The sequence below is a fragment of the Pelecanus crispus genome, chromosome 1 (assembly GCF_030463565.1).
Source record: "Pelecanus crispus isolate bPelCri1 chromosome 1, bPelCri1.pri, whole genome shotgun sequence".
Taxonomy (NCBI): Eukaryota; Metazoa; Chordata; class Aves; order Pelecaniformes; family Pelecanidae; genus Pelecanus; species Pelecanus crispus.
In genome coordinates, this window is record NC_134643.1 from 151,133,232 (window position 1) to 151,151,438 (window position 18,207).

The window sequence follows — 18,207 nt, forward strand, 5'->3', positions numbered from 1 at the left end:
AGCCTGATCTACTTGCTGGTTGTTTTGATGTTCTTCAGTGGCCCGACTCCTGGCTACGTGAGCATCTACATGATGTACTTTTACAACCAGGTTCTCTACCCAGGGAGCAATATCTTGCCACAATGCGGCAGCCCGGATGGGTTTGCCTCTGCGCTGCCCGTTGCTTTGCTTCCATTGCCACAACCACCCCCACAGGTCATTTGCCACCATCCATGAGTCAGTACAGAGATAAAGGACTGGCCACTTTTCTCTTTCAGCAATATCTAAAGCCAGCTGGATGGCTTTCACCTCTGCAAGCTGACTCGACTCCCCTTCTCCTTCAGCAGTTTCTGTGACTTGTTGTATAGGACTCCATACAGCAGCTTTCCACCTCCGATGCTTTCCCACAAGACGACAGGACCCATCAGTGAACAGGGCATATTGCTTTTCATTTTCTGGCAATTTATTATACAGTGGGGCCTCTTCAGCACGTGTCACCTCCTCCTCTGGTGATATTCTAATGTTTTTTCCTTCTGGCCAGTCCATGATCACTTCCAAGATTCCTGGGCGACTGGGGTTTCCTATTCGAGCCCGTTGTGTGATCAATGCAACCCACTTACTCCATGTAGCATCAGTGGCATGATGTGTAGAGGGGACCCTCCCTTTGAACATCCAGCCCAACACCGGCAGTCGGGGTGCCAGCAGGAGCTGTGCTTCAGTAACAACCACTTCTGAAGCAGCTCGAACCCCTTCATATGCTGCCAGTATCTCTTTCTCAGTTGGAGTATAGCGGGCTTCGGATCCTCTGTATCCCCGACTCCAAAACCCTAGGGGTCGACCTCGAGTCTCCCCCGGTGCTTTCTGCCAGAGGCTCCAGGTAGGGCCATTCTCCCCAGCTGCGGTGTAGAGCACATTTTTAATATCCTGCCCTGCCCGGACTGGCCCAAGGGCTACTGCATGAACTATCTCCCCTTTAATTTGTTCAAAGGCTTGTTGTTGCTCAGGGCCCCATTTGAATTCGTTCTTCTTCCGGGTCACTTGATAGAGAGGGCTTACGATCTGGCTGTAATTTGGAATATGCATTCTCCAAAAACCCACAACGCCTAAAAAAGCTTGTGTTTCCTTTTTGCTAGTTGGTGGGGACATAGCTGTTATTTTGTTGATCACATCCATTGGGATCTGATGACGTCCATCTTGCCATTTTATTCCTAAAAACTGGATCTCCTGTGCAGGCCCCTTGACCTTACTCTGTTTTATGGCAAAACCAGCCTTCAGAAGGATTTGGACTATTTTCTTTCCCTTCTCAAAAACTTCTTCTGCTGTGTTGCCCCACACAATGATGTCATCAATGTACTGCAGATGTTCTGGAGCTTCACCCTGTTCCAGTGCTGTCTGGATCAGTCCATGGCAAATGGTGGGGCTGTGCTTCCACCCTGGGGCAGTCGGTTCCAGGTGTACTGAACACCCCTCCAGGTAAAAGCAAACTGGGGCCTGCACTCTGCTGCCAAAGGGATGGAGAAAAATGCATTAGCAATATCCATTGTGGCATACCACTTAGCTGCCTTTGACTCCAGTTCATATTGAAGCTCTAGCACGTCTGGCACGGCAGCACTCAGCGGCGGTGTAACTTCGTTCAGTCCACGATAGTCCACTGTTAGTCTCCACTCCCCATTAGACTTTCGCACTGGCCATATGGGACTGTTAAAGGGTGAGCGAGTCTTGCTGATCACTCCCTGGCTCTCCAGTCGACGAATCAGGTTATGGATGGGAATCAGGGAGTCTCGGTTGGTGCGATATTGCCGCCTGTGCACAGTTGTGGTAGCAATCGGCACCTGTTGTTCCTCAACCTTCAGCAACCCTACAATCGAAGGGTCCTCTGAGAGACCGGGCAAGGTGGACAACTGTTTAATTTCCTCTGTCTCCAAAGCAGCTATACCAAAAGCCCACCGGTACCCTTTTGGGTCCTTGAAATACCCTCTCCTGAGGTAGTCTATGCCAAGGATGCACGGAGCGTCTGGGCCAGTCACAATGGGGTGCTTTTGCCACTCATTCCCAGTTAGGCTCACTTCAGCTTCCAGTACAGTTAGCTGTTGGGATCCCCCTGTCACTCCAGAAATACAAATGGGTTCTGCCCCTCTATAGTTTGATGGCATTAGCGTGCACTGTGCACCAGTGTCCACTAGAGCCTTATACTCCTGTGGGTCTGACGTTCCAGGCCATCGAATCCACACAGTCCAGTAAACCCGGTTGTCCCTTTCCTCCACCTGGCTGGAGGCAGGGCCCCTCTAACACTGGTCACAGTATTCGCTGTTCACTTCCTGTAAATGTGAATCAAAAGTTCCCTGATCAAGGTCGGAAGTAAAATTAGCCCTCTTACTCTGTCTGGGGAACTGCTCACTGGAGACTGGAGCTGCAATTTTCCTGGGAAAACCGCCTTTTCTAATAGTTTTTCCTTGCAACTCACGCACCTGTGCCTCTAAGGTTGAGGTGGGTTTTCCATCCCACTTTCTCATGTCCTCTCCATAATCACGCAGGTAAAACCACAGGGTGCCCCGTGGTGTGTATCCTCTATATCCTCTCTCTTGAGCATAGGGACGTTGACTCCTAATGGCTGAGACACTGGTCCGTGCAGGTGGGGAGTAGGACAGATCCTCTCTGAGTTGTTGGAACTCTTGGCACAGTTTTTCCACAGCCGAGACACAGGCCCGTAGGGAGGAAGAGAGCTTTTTCTTCGTAGTCCCGGAGTTGTCTAGCCACTTCATCCACCGTTGGTGCCTCGTCGTCTTTCCAGGCTAGTATTGCCAACGAGTTGGAATACGATGCTGGTGCGCTCCGTACCACCTTCCACCACATGGATTGTGTGCACCTGACTTCATCTGGGTCTTTGGGTAACTGCTCATCATTCAGGTCACTGTAAATCACCTCCAGCACGCCTAATTCCCTCAGGTACTGGATACCTTTTTCTACGGTGGTCCATTTGCTTGGGCAGTATAAAACATCCTCCTTGAAGGGATACCTTTCCTTCACGCTTGACAGAAGTCGCCTCCAGAGGCTGAGCGGTTTTGCCCCTTTTCCAATTGCTTTGTCAATGCCCCCTTCCCTGGAAAGGGATCCCAGCTGCTTGGCTTCCCTACCCTCTAAATCCAGGCTACTGGCCCCGTTATCCCAGCATCGGAGCAGCCAGGTGATGATGTGCTCGCCTGGATGACGACCAAAATCTTTTCGCATATCTCGCAGCTCACTCAGGGATAGGGATCGGGTGGTCACCATCTCATTTATGGGTTCTTCCTCCTCTGGTTCTCGTGATGGCCCTGGTTCATCTTCATCCCTTACTAAACGAACTGATTTCCTCGTGTATTTTTTCTTCTGTATAGGGGCAACTGATACCGGTGCAGGTTGGTTCTCTGGTTTAGCCGCAGTGCCCATGGCTGTGGTTTGAGTAGCCGCAGTGCTCATGGCTGTGGCTGGAGTAGCCACAGTGCCTGGGGCAGGGGTTTGAGTAGCTGCAAGGCCTGTAGTGGGGGTTGGAGTAGCCGCAGGGCCTGTAGTGGGGGTTTGAGTAGCCACAGTGCTTGTTGTTTTGTCATCAGATCCAGAGACCTTCTCTTTCTTTTGAGGGTACTGATTAGCGTTGACCACGGCTCGATAGGCATGGGCCAGTCCCCAGCATGTTGCAATGATTTGTGTCTCTCTGGAGCTACCAGGGTGACAACATACTTCTTCCAAATACTTTACTAATTCTTCAGGATTCTGCACTTGTTCAGGGGTGAAGTTCCAAAACACTGGAGGTCCCCACTGCCCTAGGTACTTGCGCATACGATCCCACACACCCTGCCACTCATAACTATCCAGCCTTGGGGTAGATCTCTGGATGATATTTTTAAACTGCTTATTGACCTTTATCAAAACGGAAACAACATTCCCAAGAAGTATCAATAGAAGTATCTTAACTGCCCAGGGGTGTTCAAGATACTGGAAAGTTGTTGTAATGAAGGAGGAAACATCATAGAAGAAAGCAGCAAAGGTGCCATTCTGTATTTCCTCCACAACAAGCCTCTCAGAGTAAGAAGTATAATTGCTAACTCTCTCTATGAGGTAGTACCCGAAGTACAGTAGTGACTTCTGTATGAAACCCAAATACCAAAGAATGCTCAAGGTCAGGGTTTTGATAAGGAGCCTCCCAAGCAAAAGATCATGAATCACTGCAGAGCATAGCCTGCTGCTAGGAAGAAAATTAACTCTATCCCAGCCGAAACCAGGACATTTACTTATGAAAGTTTGTATCTTGGTCAGTGAATTTACTCAATTGCTCCAGGATGGGCTTCCTCCCACCCCTTAAGTTCATATCTCCTCTTAATTAAAATTTGTCTTTTTTTTCTTTCTTTGTTTCAGCTTCATGCTGCCATTAGTCATCAGGTGGATCCAGAATGCCTTGGCTTAGGTTTGGGCAGTATACTGCTCAATAGCCTGAAGCAGGCAGTGGTAACATTAGCAAGCAATGCTGGTGTTCTTAATACTGTGCAATCAGCTGCTCAAGCAGTGCTGCAGAGTGGATGGTCTGTGTTACTACCAACAGCAGAAGAGCGGGCTCGGGCTCTCTCGGCGCTCTTACCCAGTGCAGGTTGGTCCTAGGATTTAAACCTATTTGTTTTGTGCTTGCATTTCTAGTTTATTAATGGCTTCTTCCATTCTTAGTTTCAGGAAATGAAATGAATGTAAGTCCAGGCCGTAGATTTATGATTGACCTCTTGGTAGGCAGCTTGATGGCTGATGGAGGCTTAGAGTCTGCACTAAATGCTGCTATTACTGCAGAAATTCAGGTATGTTTCAGCAGCTTTGCAGTTCTGTATAAACAGAATAAGATGATGTATCAAGTATTTTCTGAAGTTTGTGGATTGATATTATCCTCTTTAGACCTGAAACTTGAGCCAGTGTTTGTATGGAAGCATGAATCACATTCACCTTTTTAGTGGAGTGTTTCTTTTTGTTGCGTAGCGTGATGACTTTAACAATGGTAACAAACTTTTTCATAAAGCTCTGTAAGAGGAGCATAAATTTACAAAGCGCTTTGTACCTTTCTGTGGGATTCTTGAGTTCTTCAGTTCCTCGATGTCACCCATATCTCTCCAGAAGAAATTTCAGCCTTATTACTTACGAATTCAGGATGAATGAAATCTTTGCAGCATCCCAAATTTCCATAGGTTTCATTTCAGACTGTTTCGAATGTTTAACAGATGCTGACTAGTTATACAAAGGATGAAAGAAACATTTTGTATGTACCGTTTTCTCCATGAGCCTCTCGGAGATGGGATATCCTCTGCACAGACTGCTTTAAATTGCCATATTTGTGTTTTGAAAACAAAAATGTGCTTTTTCCTTGCCTATTCATTTGTTTAATTCTTCCTAGTATGTTTTCTTCTTGGTTTCTCTCCACTGTTGGTAAATGGGGAGGTTTATGATGCAGAGGAAATGCATGTATTAAGTTTTGCTTTAATGTGTAGGCTAGCATTAACGTTTTCTGTTGTACTGAAAGACATGCAGGACCTCTTGTTTCTTAACCAAGTCTCCTAGGGCACATTTACATTATAGCATAAGTCAGAGATGCCTGAGCCAACTTCAGATATATGCTGAAGGTTATCTAGGTAGCAGCATACAGCACTGCACAGGTTAATTTACGTTGTCTAAAACCTGGGTGAATTCATTTCCATAGAGTTCTGTATGACTATAGCTCAGCAGCAAATCTAACCCAGGTTCTTCTGCAGTGGACTGGATTTGTTACTTTAAAAAAAACAGAGTAAACATGCCTTCAGTTGTGAACTGTGCAGCAGCTACTGGCATGTTTAAACATACTTAGAACAGAAATAAATTGTTAACTTGGTTTGGTGGAAATTGAATTTGGACTTTGTCTACTCTTGTTTACCTTCAGTTCCCCCCTTTCTTTTTATATTATAATTGTTTAAAAAAAGCGTGCCCATGTGTTTGTTATGGAATATACAACACATATTTGTCGGGTAGGAATTGTTTAATTTCTATCATAGCTAAAAGTAACTTGATCTTGTTATCATGAATAGTTAGTAAAATGTTTCATAATCACAGTGGCAGTTTGTGCATTTTCTTTAACTTGATTTATTTTTTTAGGACATTGAAGCAAAAAAAGAAGCACAGAAAGAAAAAGAAATTGATGAACAAGAAGCAAATGCATCAACGCTTCATAGGAGCAGGACTCCATTGGACAAAGACCTTATTAATACTGGAATCTATGAATCTGCAGGAAAACAAAGTTTACCATTAGTTCAGTTAATTCAGCAGTTACTAAGGTAATTGCTTTGAATTTGTCTTTTATTTTTGTACAGAAGTTCTGCTTAGACGTTTTATGAACTAGACAACTAAAGGATGACTAATTTTGGTTAGCAAATAAGTAGCATCCTGCTAGCATTTTAGCTCCTCAGAATTCAAAATATTGAACATTCTCCTAGCTTGTCTATAGTTTTGCTATTTTATGTTTGCTAAGTAGCAAAGTTCTATACTTAATTACCTGATTTTAGAAAGTTCTATTGCCTTACTTTTATGGATTTTGATACTTCTTCCTGTACTCTGGAAGTCTGTAACAAATCTAGGACAAATGTTCAAAAGCCTGTCCTTACAAAGTATGAGAATCAGCACAGATTTATTTAGAACGGAATGTTTTGCCCTGTTCATTTAGAACTGAATGTTTTGCCTCAAGGAGAATGTAGCTGGGGCTGTAAGTAGGGAAGAAACCTGAATTTTAAATTCTTGACACTGAGGAAGAATTGTGAATGCATGGTCAATAGGGTGCTGAGGACAAAGCTTCTTTGTCAGCTACAGCAGTATTTAATATGTAGCATATATAACAGGAAGTAATTATGAGATTACTAAGAAATGTATTGTGCTTTTTCACTTAATTGTGACAGTAACCATGTAATTTAATCAGTACTGACACTGTTTTGAACTACATAGTGTCATGACTTTCATTGCAGACTTTCAGTTAAAATTGTCAGATTATGTTTTTTGTAGTGGGTGATGATAAGAAATACAAAATTGATGTATTTGACGAATCCTGTTAAACAAAATGCCTCCACAAAAACCGTTGACTTCTTGGGTACTGCGGTGCAAACAAGGGAACATTCTACAAAGAAACTTTACACAGGTTTCTTACATATTTGTGTGAAATTCTAGCAAAAGCTTAACCTCTGTTTCTGTGGACTGTCTTCACTGTCAGCTCCCTTTAAGTACTTTACAATACTTTTATACCAATTAGGAACATCGCTTCACAGACGATAGCCAAACTAAAAGATGTCGCTCGTCGCATTTCTTCCTGCATGGACCATGAGCATTATAGCAAAGAAAGATCGGCTTCCCTGGACCTGTTGCTCCGTTTTCAGCGTCTACTTGTTAGTAAACTTTACCCAGGAGATTGTGTTGGGCAGGTCCCTAATGCATACAGTAAGTTATTATAAAAAGAATAAGCCCAACCTCCCCCAAGCATTTCTGCATTACCTCTTCTACAGGATAGCAGTTTCTTATTTTAATTTATCCTCTTGTCTCATTTATTAGCCTAGTTGCTGAGACTGCCTGGAAAGTGTTTGAAAGTAGTTTCTTTAACTTGTTTCCTGTAAAGGAAAATTTCTCTTTGGAAAGCAACAGGATCTAGATAATAAATTTTTTATAAACTTTTAAAAAGTTTTAAAAAGATGTGTTTTCTTAATTCAGTGCTAATACTGAGTGGCTGCATTTCAGAAGAGTTTGTCAGCTTTTGAAATCTGTTTCTTAAATATGACTATGTGATGGTTTTCTGTGCTCTTCCTCCTTTTTATGCAGGTCCTGACCTTTTAGGCGTTGGCTCTTTACTGAAGAAATACACTGCTCTTCTGTGCACGCACATTGGTGATATACTTCCTGTGGCAACCAGCATTGCTTCTACTAGTCATAGGCATTTTGCAGAAGTATCTCGTGTTGTGGATGGAGATTTAACAGGTAGGTTTTTCTCTGCTGTCCTCCTTTCCTCCTCTTCCATGAAATTACAAAGTTATGTTGTAGATGTTCTTGAAAGTTCTAAATGACTAAAAAAGAGTCAATTTAATCTTTTGATTGGTGGGAGAGAAGGAGAGCAAATTTGATGGGGAAGGAAAGAGCTTTGTACTAAAGCAGCAATGGAAGGCAGAACGTACCGCTTGGTGATTTACTTCTGTGATGCTATAAACATAGGTCTTGAATTAAATCTGGGTATCTTCTGTGTTTCTGTGTTTTAGGCATTCTTCTTCCAGAATTGGTGGTTTCTATAGTGCTACTCCTGAGTAAAAATGCTGGATTAATGCAGGAAGCTGGTGCTATCCCTCTGTTGGCTGGCTTGCTAGAACATCTGGATAGATTTAACCATTTAGCCCCTGGAAAAGAAAGGGATGACAGTGAGGATTTAGCATGGCCAGGAATAATGGGTATGTACTAGTAGCATCTGGACTATTTATTTATGTTTTCATAAAGTAGCTATATAAAATGGTGATTGTTCATGAACTACTCTCAGGAAGGGAATTCTACTTTACAGTACAAATTTTTATTAACCAATTCATATGGCAGTCATATGGCAGTATTTATTTCTGTCAATAAATTCTTAAAGAAGTTATGTATAGAGGTAGGATTAAGCAGAGTACAAATGCAACTTTTTAAGGAAGTAGTTCACATCATTTTGCAGTTTGGGTGTGAAAAGTTGAGTGAGAACGAGTAGTGTATCTGCACATTTTGTTACTAAATTCCAGCCATAACATGAAGGGAGAGTAATGTGAAAGCTTTGAAATAAGGAAGTTTTCTTTTCCCAGAGCACTTGATGATATGAGCCATGTCTGGGGTGAAAAGAGAAGCAGAACACGTGCATTTCTGACTGAGCATTTTACTGGTGGAGGGAGGAATGAAACATGGTTGGCATAACCCAAGAGCTAAAAGTCACGCTGCTAGGCAGTAGTGTGTTGGGGAGAGCAAAAATTACGTGAAAATTCAGTCTAATAGAGCAAACTGAGATGAAGGTGTATGTGTGCAAACATTATTCTGATGTTTCTTGCCGAATGAAATTACCTTTAGTTTGAAATAGTTTAGTGACATGTAGATTGGAAGAGTTCTAATGTGTATGTAACCTTCCTTCTTTTATTTTAAAGAAATCTGGATTTAGACTGAAATTAAATACGCAGCCAATGCCTTGCAGGCAAGCATATAATAAAACTGAAGTAATTTTGAGGGAGAACTGACTAGAGTAGTGATTTGCCAGAACACCAGTTTTTCTGCTCCACCTCCAAACAAAACAGCTGTATGGTTGGGCAGTGCTAGGTCTTTGACAGTACGACATTGGAGATTAGTACATAAAAGAATACAGCATACAGACAATTTAATTGCATAATACGTAGACAAGAACATATTAATAGCCATTTTCAGTTTTGAGCATATCAAAAGACAAGCAGCCTTTAAGTGAAGAATTTGGTTAGGCAACTGTTAAGAATTTTCAGAAAAAAAGTTACTTTCTGTTTCTCTGTTGATAAATTCTTTATTCTATTTTATACCTGTAGGTTCATTTTTTACTGGCCAGAGTTGCAGAAATAACGAGGAGGTGACACTTATACGTAAAGCTGATCTAGAGAACCACAACAAAGATGGAGGATTTTGGACAGTGATTGATGGGAAAGTGTATGATATAAAGGACTTCCAAACCCAGTCTTTAACAGGCAGTAGCATACTTGGTGAGAATCAGCATCTGAGTTAAAGACACAAATTACTTCCTGTTTCAAAACTGGATGGCATAAACGGGTTTTTGGATATTATACTGACTACCTCATTCTTTCATTAGCTCAGTTTGCAGGTGAGGACCCAGTTGTTGCTTTGGAAGCTGCTTTGCAATTTGAGGACACACGGGAGTCAATGCATGCCTTCTGTGTTGGCCAGTATATGGAGGTAAAGATGTTAAATACTAGTGGATACGCACTTTCTGAAGTAAAGTATTGCTTTGCTTTCAAAATTCTTGTTGAAGCTCAGTTCTAGCTTTTCAACTTTTTTTTTTTTTTTTTTTTTTTTTTTTAAATTAGCCTGACCAGGAAGTGATTACAACACCAGATCTCAGTACTTTGTCATCACCTCTAATAGACACAGAAAGGAATTTGGGTCTTCTCCTTGGACTGCACGCTTCCTACCTGGCAATGAGCACACCACTTTCTCCTCTGGAAATTGAATGTGCCAGTAAGCAGAACTTCATTTTGAGCTTACATAAGTGATAAATACTTGTCAAAGCATGCAAGAAAAAGACACAGGCCAAATAAATTAACTGGAAGTCTAGCACCTCGTTAGTTTTGCTGTCTTCTGAAGAAGTTCTTTATTCTTACCATTAATTGCCACACTCGTCAAGGTCCAATAATTTAGCAAGATTTAAATGGGGATTAGATAATTTTGAACAGTTAATTATGCAAAATTTGTAATATACAAGATAGAATATTGGAAGAGAAAGGAGACTCTGTATAGCACAGTTATCTCACTAATTTGTGTTGAATTAAGAGTGCCTGAAGCATCTGGTGTTGCATTCTATCTTGTTGGGTATATGAATTTGGTGAATAGAGGGTATAATTCAATATTAATCACAGAAAAATAGCTAAGGCCCTATTATCTCTTAAAGAGGTGATGGCTGCCCTGTTACTTATTCTTAGTTGCAGAACCCTTTTTTTTTTTCCCCTGCGAAAAAGTTTCAGCAAATGGAAGAGCTGCTAAACCATGTTTGAAGCTGTGTATGCATTTTATTTGAGGGAATTGTTGAATTATTGATAGCTTAATCTTTCATCAGAATATAAATTGTGTTTTCTTTTTCTTTCTTTTAGAATGGTTGAAGTCATCTATCTTTTCTGGAGGCTTGCAAACTAGTCAGATTCATTACAGTTACAATGAGGAAAAAGATGAAGACCATTGCAGTTCACCTGGTAACACTACCCCAAATAAATCGAAGCTATATACACATCGATTAACTTTGAGTGACCATTCACAACCTTTTCTCCAAGCTATTGCAGATAATAATATTCAGGATCACACTGTGAAGGTAAGCCCTCAGTAGTTCTGTTAACAAAAAATGTCGCTGAAGGGTGACAGTGGTGGCATGAAACAGTTTTGTTGGTGAAAATTCTTCAAAAGTTGTAACAAAACAATGGAAGAAGTTACTTCAGAATTACTTTTTGTGAAGGGAGTGCTTGAGTACTACTAATGGATAAAATTTGCATATTTCACTTAATATCATAACAATACAGGTTTTTCTTTTCAATTTTTGAGTGGGCGAAATAAAAATTTTAAATGTATTCCTACAAAAAAAATTAATAATGCATGACTTTCCATGTCAAGTTTTCGTAGTATAGACAGACCCTGCTCACCTCCAGTTGAACTAAGGTGGAGTTTTCTTTGTCAAAGTGCAAATGTATTCTGTGTGTCAGGTGCATGTATATCTTTGTCTTAAAGTCCCTTTGTGCCTTGGGTTCAGGTTTCACCTAGTTGGAATCGTGGATATTATGAAGGCCCCTAAGATTTACATTGATCACTGTCTTCAGTAATACTTTCAGATTTTCTAACCCTTTGAGTTCAACTCCTTTATCAAAAAACCCGAAATAAGTCCTTGAGGATAGGATAGCAATAATGATGAGTCAGGAGAAGACAATTAAAAATCTTGTTAGGTGACCTGGTTGTCTCAGGAAGAGATAAAAGCAGTGGTAGCTTTGTTCCTTGAGCCATGTTGCTCTTTACAGAAGAAGAATGATACAGGGTATTCTTTCTAGTATTGGGCTGTAATTGCTGTGTATTAAATAGTGCGTACTGTGGTGTATCTCACTTCTGAACGTTAGTTTGGATTGTGGAGGTTATTCAGTGTTCTTAAATGCTGGCTGCAGTATTTTGGGTCCTTTCATTGTATTTAAAAACAAAGTTAAATAGAAGCTGTTGTGTGGTGTTTTTGGTTTTTTTTTTGTAGGACTTCCTGTGTCAAATAGAGAGATACTGCAAACAGTGTCACTTAACAACACCAATCACATTCCCTCCTGAGCATCCTGTGGAAGAAGTAGGACGTTTGTTATTATGTTGTCTTCTGAAGCATGAAGATTTGGGTAGGTAGGCTTGTGGTATAGCTGTCCCAGAATACATTTTGGACCAGTTTAAACTCTGCTATGGATGATTTTGGAAATGTATATTCAGAGATTGTCTTTTCCCATTAAGGTCACGTAGCATTGTCTCTTGTTCATCCTGGTACCCTTGGAGTTGACCAGGTAAAGCACAAAACCTTACCAAAATCTGTAGTGGATGTGTGTCGTGTTGTCTACCAAGCAAAATGCTCACTGATTAAGGTAAGCCTCTTACCTGCTGAAGTTTAGATTATTTTTCATTTGAAGTGTTTTATTAAAAAATTATATATTGTTCATTTTATTGTATATTAAACAGTAACCTAATCTTTCAATGTCTTTTCTAGACGCATCAAGAACAAGGACGTTCTTACAAGGAAGTTTGTGCTCCTGTCATTGAACGTTTGAGATTCTTATTCAATGAACTACGTCCTGCAGTTTGCAATGATCTCTCTATAATGTCTAAATTTAAACTTCTGAGTTCCTTGCCCCGATGGCGGAGAGTAGCTCAGAAAATAATCAGAGAAAAAAGGAAAAAGAGAGGTAAGGCAACATTAAAGTTGTATTTTCTTTGAAACAACAAAAGTCAATCTCATTCCAAGGTTTTCTGCTCTATACTTGAGACTCTTTTCAGCTAAAGCATCAAAGCCATTTACTTTCTGCTGCATTTTCATGATCTTTTCTAAATCAATGGTTGTACATCATTTCCTGCAGCAAAAAGGCAGACAAGAGAGTCAAGTTTAGGTGAGGCATGCTTCTTTGTGTTCCAGCATATTAAAAATGATCCATCAGTATCCATCCCTCTGAACTGGTTTTAGTAAAGTTTAACTACAAGTGGCATCTTACTAAAAATCATGTTTTATTAAAGCAGTGTAGTCAAAGAACTGGAAATAATTTAATGTGGTGAACAAACACCGAAGTGCTTTTGAAGTTGGTCTTTAAAGATAAAAGCATACTGCAGATATTACCAGAGCTAATTTGATAATGGTTGGACATAGAGTTCACGAAGAGTACATTTCCATTTTATTACAGGCAGATCTTAAGCATTCTGTATGCTTAGGTTATACAAACTGAAAAATGTGACATTTCAAAATGTTATCAGTTTACATAAAAGAATTTTTTTTTTTTTTTTTTTTATTTCTAGTGCCAAAAAAATCTGAATCTGCTGATGTGGAAGAATCCAAAATTGGAAACGAAGAGAGTGATTTAGAGGAATCCTGTGTGGTACCTCACAGTCCTGTACCTATAGACAAAAGGCCCATACCAATCAAATCACCCAAGGTAGGATACCAGGTTTTGAATCAACCTTGTGAATAAAAATAACGAGGAAAAAATACTACCTAAGCATGATTGCTATAACTTGATATTTAATATTCTCATAATGGTGTTTGGGATATATAATTAAGCATGGCGCATTGTTTTAGTGAAACCTGGAATAATTCTTAAAAATAAGCTTATGTACTGCATATTTAGAATACATAAAGATACCTTCTGTAACTTCTAGATTATTGATAATCTTAGAAGTGTTCAGATAAAGCTTAATTTCAAAATGAAAGCTTGTGATGGGTTACTTCCTCCTTTTTGGATATTGAGGCATTTGAAATTTTATGTAGGAAGTAAACAAGATGAGTTACAAATAATACTAAGCTCTTTCCTGGCTTTGAAGAAGTTTCCTTTTTTTTTTTCCCCCTCCTAGTATTTTAAATTTGGACATGGTTTTACATGAAAACTTACATTTTCAGTAATTGAAAATTTGTTTTAACATGGTACCTGTATTTTTTGCAGGATAAGTGGCAGCCACTTTTGACTACAGTTACAGGTGTCCACAAATACAAATGGCTGAAGCAAAATGTCCAAGGCTTGTATCCACAGTCTGCCCTCCTTAACACCATTGTTGAATTTGCACTTAAGGAAGAGCCAGTGGATGTAGAAAAAATGAGAAAGTGTTTATTAAAACAGGTAAAATGGATGAAAATGGGCTTGCATGTATTAGCGGTTTACATAAGTATGACTTTTTTTTTTTTTTTCTTCTCTTTTGCAGTTGGAAAGAGCAGAAGTTCGTCTGGAGGGAATAGATACTATTCTGAAATTGGCAGCAAAAAATTTTTTGCTCCCGTCTGTGCAGTATGCTATGTTCTGTGGATGGCAGAGGCTTATTCCAGAAGGAGCCAATATAGGGTAAAACTTTTTGTTGTTTTTGCTTTCACAGTTCTTCAGTAAGGAAAAAAAAAAAACTTATTTTTGTTGTTGTTTTTCTGTGAAGGGAACCTCTTACCGACTGTTTGAAGGATGTTGATCTGATCCCGCCGTTTAATAGAATGCTGCTAGAAGTAACTTTTGGAAAGCTGTATGCTTGGGCTATTCAGAATGTCCGGAACATCTTGATAGATGCTAATGCAAAATTTAAAGAACTAGGTGAGTCTCATTTTGTTGCTGTTGGCTTGGGAGAAAACTGGTTTATATGAATATAGTTGCATTTTTTTTAAAGCTCCCAGTAATTGACATCCTAAAACCAGTTCCCTTGGTTTGTGCTGAGAAATGCTTTGACTTTCTGTCCATCCATGTGTCATTCCACTCCCCCTTCTTTCCCCCAACACACTTCTCAGTGTTCAAGAGAATGTTGCTGGGACACCAGCAACAGGTCATTGATTACTCATTAGTAACATTTTACCATTAAAATCTAAATTTAAGCAAGTTTCTTGGAACTTCAGCTTGTAAGTTCTTAAAGCGAAGCAGGGAATAAAAAATATTTTAAACCATTAAACAGATTTATAACTTATTTTATTGCAGCTCTCAAATGCCAACTGACTTTGTTATTTGTATGACTTTTGAATTAGGTGTGCAGCCTGTTCCTCTACAAACAATTACTAATGAGAATCCAGCAGGACCAAGTCTTGGGACTATTCCACAAGCACGTTTTCTGTTGGTCATGCTCAATATGTTGACGCTGCAGCATGGTGCTAATACCTTGAGCCTCCTCCTTAATTCTGGCATGCTAGCATTGACGCAAACAACACTGCGGCTGATAGGTATGAGATCTTCTGGTTTCTTGTTTGGAAGAAAGCACGTTATATAAATCTCCTGTATGCTTTACCCTTTGATGTACCCCAACTACGGAATGACTTTGCTGCTTAAAGATGCTATTCACCTTTACCCCTGATACAAAAACCACGTCTGTAAGCATGATTGAAAAGGAAGTTAGTTTGACTGTAGCTGTTATTCATTCATGATTTTTTCCCCTAAACCTTTGCTTTGGCCACCCTTTACTAGACTTTACAAGTGATACTGTATTTTTAGTGGAAACATTACAAATAAATTAAAAATGGAAAATTTAAAATGAAAACATTAAAACTTCCTTACTCATTCAGTTTCATTTGTTCTACCTATTAAAACTGTTCCCAGTCATACTTAAGCTGGAAGCTTCCTTTGTTTGTTTTAAGAAGTTCTGTGGTGGTTTTTGCCATGAGTCAAGTTCTGTTTTTTCTTTCTTGGTTTTCTTAGATAATAGCAAATATTTGTTGTTGTAATATGTACTTAACTGGAGTGCTCGTAAGAAGTTTTTCCAAAAAAATTCTGTTAGTAGAACCATTTAGCTACTGGACTTGTCCTTATAATGTCTCTGTTATTTGTCACTTATTTTTGTTCAAAATTAAGTATTTAAAGCCCTGTGCATTCAAACCCATTATGTCCTAGTTTTCTAAAAGCTTATCTGACTGTATCACCTGTTTAGTCAGCTTTCCTGTTTGTTACTGCTTTTATATTGCAAACCTTATGTGCCTTAAAGCTTAAGTGTGACAAAGGTACGTATAAAAACTGTAGCGGGTTTTAAATTTTTTTTCATGTTTTTTCCTCTTTAGGACCTAGTTCTGACAACATCGAAGAAGATATGATTGCCTCTTCTCATGGAGCTTCTGCCACAGTCCTAGAAGAGTCAAGAAAGGAAACAACACCTGTTCAGCTCCCTGCTTCTGGACCAGAGCTGGCAGCCATGATGAAAATTGGTACCAGAGTGGTGAGAGGGGTGGACTGGAAATGGGGTGATCAGGTACAACTTCTTTCATACAGGTTTGGGTGTGTTGAAGTCTAAAGTGTCTGTTCAGTGGATCTATGAATTTTACGTTCAAACTTTAAAGGTCATTTTACATTTCAAAGACTTGGAGAATTAACATAAAATATATTAATTATTTGTTTAACTTCATTTGTGGAGATGAAAATTCTTTTTTAGTGAGACTGTTCTGATTCACGATTTAACGGGAAATGGGGTCACTTGTTTGCTACAACATTATATACTTCCAGCTAGGTGTGTATGGCACTTATACATAGTAGTACATAGTAAAATAGATCTAAACATGAGTGTTGCTTCAGTTTACTGGGGTCATTTCTTTTGAACATTGTGAAATGCTTTCCAGCTTTATGCTGGCTTTTGAAAGATCATTGAATGTTTACTACCTAACCATTAGGTTGGCAGCAAAAAAGAGCAATTGCATTACTATTTTACGAACTTTGGATAGGAATTAGTGTTGTTGATTGTATAAGTTGAGCCTTTCTCTTCTGTCAGGATGGACCCCCTCCAGGTTTGGGTCGTGTGATTGGAGAATTGGGAGAAGATGGCTGGATTAGAGTGCAGTGGGACACTGGAAGTACAAATTCTTACAGAATGGGCAAGGAGGGAAAATACGATCTCAAACTAGCTGAGCCACCACCAGCAACACAGCCCACAACAGAGGATTCAGACACTGAGGATGATTCTGGTAAAAAAGCAATTTATTTATAAAAGTGGGGGCAGAGGGTTAGTTGAAATCTAAAATTGATGTCTTAGAATATGAAAAAAGCTTCTTTCACAGGAGAAGGTGCTTCATCAAAGAAGATTAATTAAATAGGTGTACATTCCTGACCAGAATCTTAAAGATAGCTTTACCGTGAGAAAGGAGGGATAGAAAGGATGGTATCACATTTGTTTTGTTGCATATTCATGGGCCAAAGAAAACAATATTATCCAACTGAAATAGTTTAAGTTACAGATACCAGGAGGTAGGCATTTTAACAGATGTTAATGCCATTCTAAAGTGTGTTTGTTATATGGCCTAATTATACATCTAGTCACACTGCTTCCTTATTCTTGGCACTTCATTTGAAATTTCTTTGAAGTTGTGTATTGCTAGAGAATAACTTGAAAATACCTGCACAAAATATCTGGTTTATATTTTGCTCTTCCAGTTGGAAGTAAGGAATCTTCTTCATGTCAAATCATCTTAGAGAAAATATTTACAAAAAATTTCTCACAGCATGTTTGTTCCAGAACTCTTTGTGAACTAGATTAACTCAATATTAATATATTCTTTTGCCTTTTGTGTCTCCTTTCAGAAGGAGAACAAGTTGAAAGGAATCTCCACCCTACTTCCATGATGCTGACAAGTACTGTGAACCTGTTGCAGACACTGTGTCTCTCTGCTGGCATCCATGCTGAAGTCATGCAAAGTGATGCTACTAGGACTTTGTGTGGTCTACTCCGTATGCTTGTGGAGAGTGGAACAATAGATAAATCAGGTATATTATATAGAAACAGTCTGATTCAGCTATGTACTGCTGTTTTGTGCTTTGTTGTCTTGTAACTTTGTAAATCTTTTGTTACTAGTTTTTAATCCTTTAAGGCCAACAGCTAGAAAATGCATTTGCCGAGTTTTTAAAATCTTAATTGTTAGCAAAAGCAACATAAGTGATCTTGCGTATTCTTAGAACATAAGCAGTAAAACCAGGAGAAATGCATGAGATGTGGAGCGTCAGGATGTGTATGGTTGGCTTAGGCAATGAATTTCTTAGCAGTCTTTTTGGGGAGAACAGTATGACTGGGTATGTTACGTTCATTTCCATAGCTGCTTTGTAATTTCAGAAGTAATGCTGTTAACTACTTTGAAATGAGGAAACAGTATAGGGATAAGAATTGTTTTAAAGGCATATTTAATAAAACTAATTACAGGCTTTAAAATAAAGTTAATAGTTCATGTAAAGGCAGTGGAATAGCTCAGTGTTATGATTTGTCCAAAAAAGCCCATGTAGTATATAGAGAATTACGTAGCTGGCAGAAAAG

At 39.5% G+C, this 18,207-nt stretch overlaps 1 protein-coding gene across 4 annotated transcripts in view; it reads left to right on the plus strand.

Moving 5' to 3' along the window:
• The window catches only part of HERC2 (HECT and RLD domain containing E3 ubiquitin protein ligase 2), a 122,793-nt gene that overhangs the window by 44,869 nt on the left and 59,717 nt on the right, over window positions 1-18,207 (plus strand). For all 4 annotated transcript variants that reach the window (XM_075727855.1, XM_075727852.1, XM_075727854.1 and 1 more), the window contains exons 18-38: window positions 4,372-4,600; window positions 4,675-4,799; window positions 6,118-6,296; window positions 7,259-7,443; window positions 7,819-7,974; window positions 8,250-8,435; window positions 9,552-9,722; window positions 9,830-9,933; window positions 10,065-10,215; window positions 10,845-11,059; window positions 11,975-12,107; window positions 12,217-12,344; window positions 12,467-12,662; window positions 13,264-13,400; window positions 13,905-14,078; window positions 14,161-14,297; window positions 14,383-14,534; window positions 14,957-15,148; window positions 15,977-16,164; window positions 16,678-16,870; window positions 17,484-17,666. In XM_075727855.1, the coding sequence (XP_075583970.1) occupies window positions 4,372-4,600; window positions 4,675-4,799; window positions 6,118-6,296; window positions 7,259-7,443; window positions 7,819-7,974; window positions 8,250-8,435; window positions 9,552-9,722; window positions 9,830-9,933; window positions 10,065-10,215; window positions 10,845-11,059; window positions 11,975-12,107; window positions 12,217-12,344; window positions 12,467-12,662; window positions 13,264-13,400; window positions 13,905-14,078; window positions 14,161-14,297; window positions 14,383-14,534; window positions 14,957-15,148; window positions 15,977-16,164; window positions 16,678-16,870; window positions 17,484-17,666 (3,514 nt within the window). The remainder of the gene's footprint in view (window positions 1-4,371; window positions 4,601-4,674; window positions 4,800-6,117; window positions 6,297-7,258; window positions 7,444-7,818; window positions 7,975-8,249; window positions 8,436-9,551; window positions 9,723-9,829; window positions 9,934-10,064; window positions 10,216-10,844; window positions 11,060-11,974; window positions 12,108-12,216; window positions 12,345-12,466; window positions 12,663-13,263; window positions 13,401-13,904; window positions 14,079-14,160; window positions 14,298-14,382; window positions 14,535-14,956; window positions 15,149-15,976; window positions 16,165-16,677; window positions 16,871-17,483; window positions 17,667-18,207) is intronic.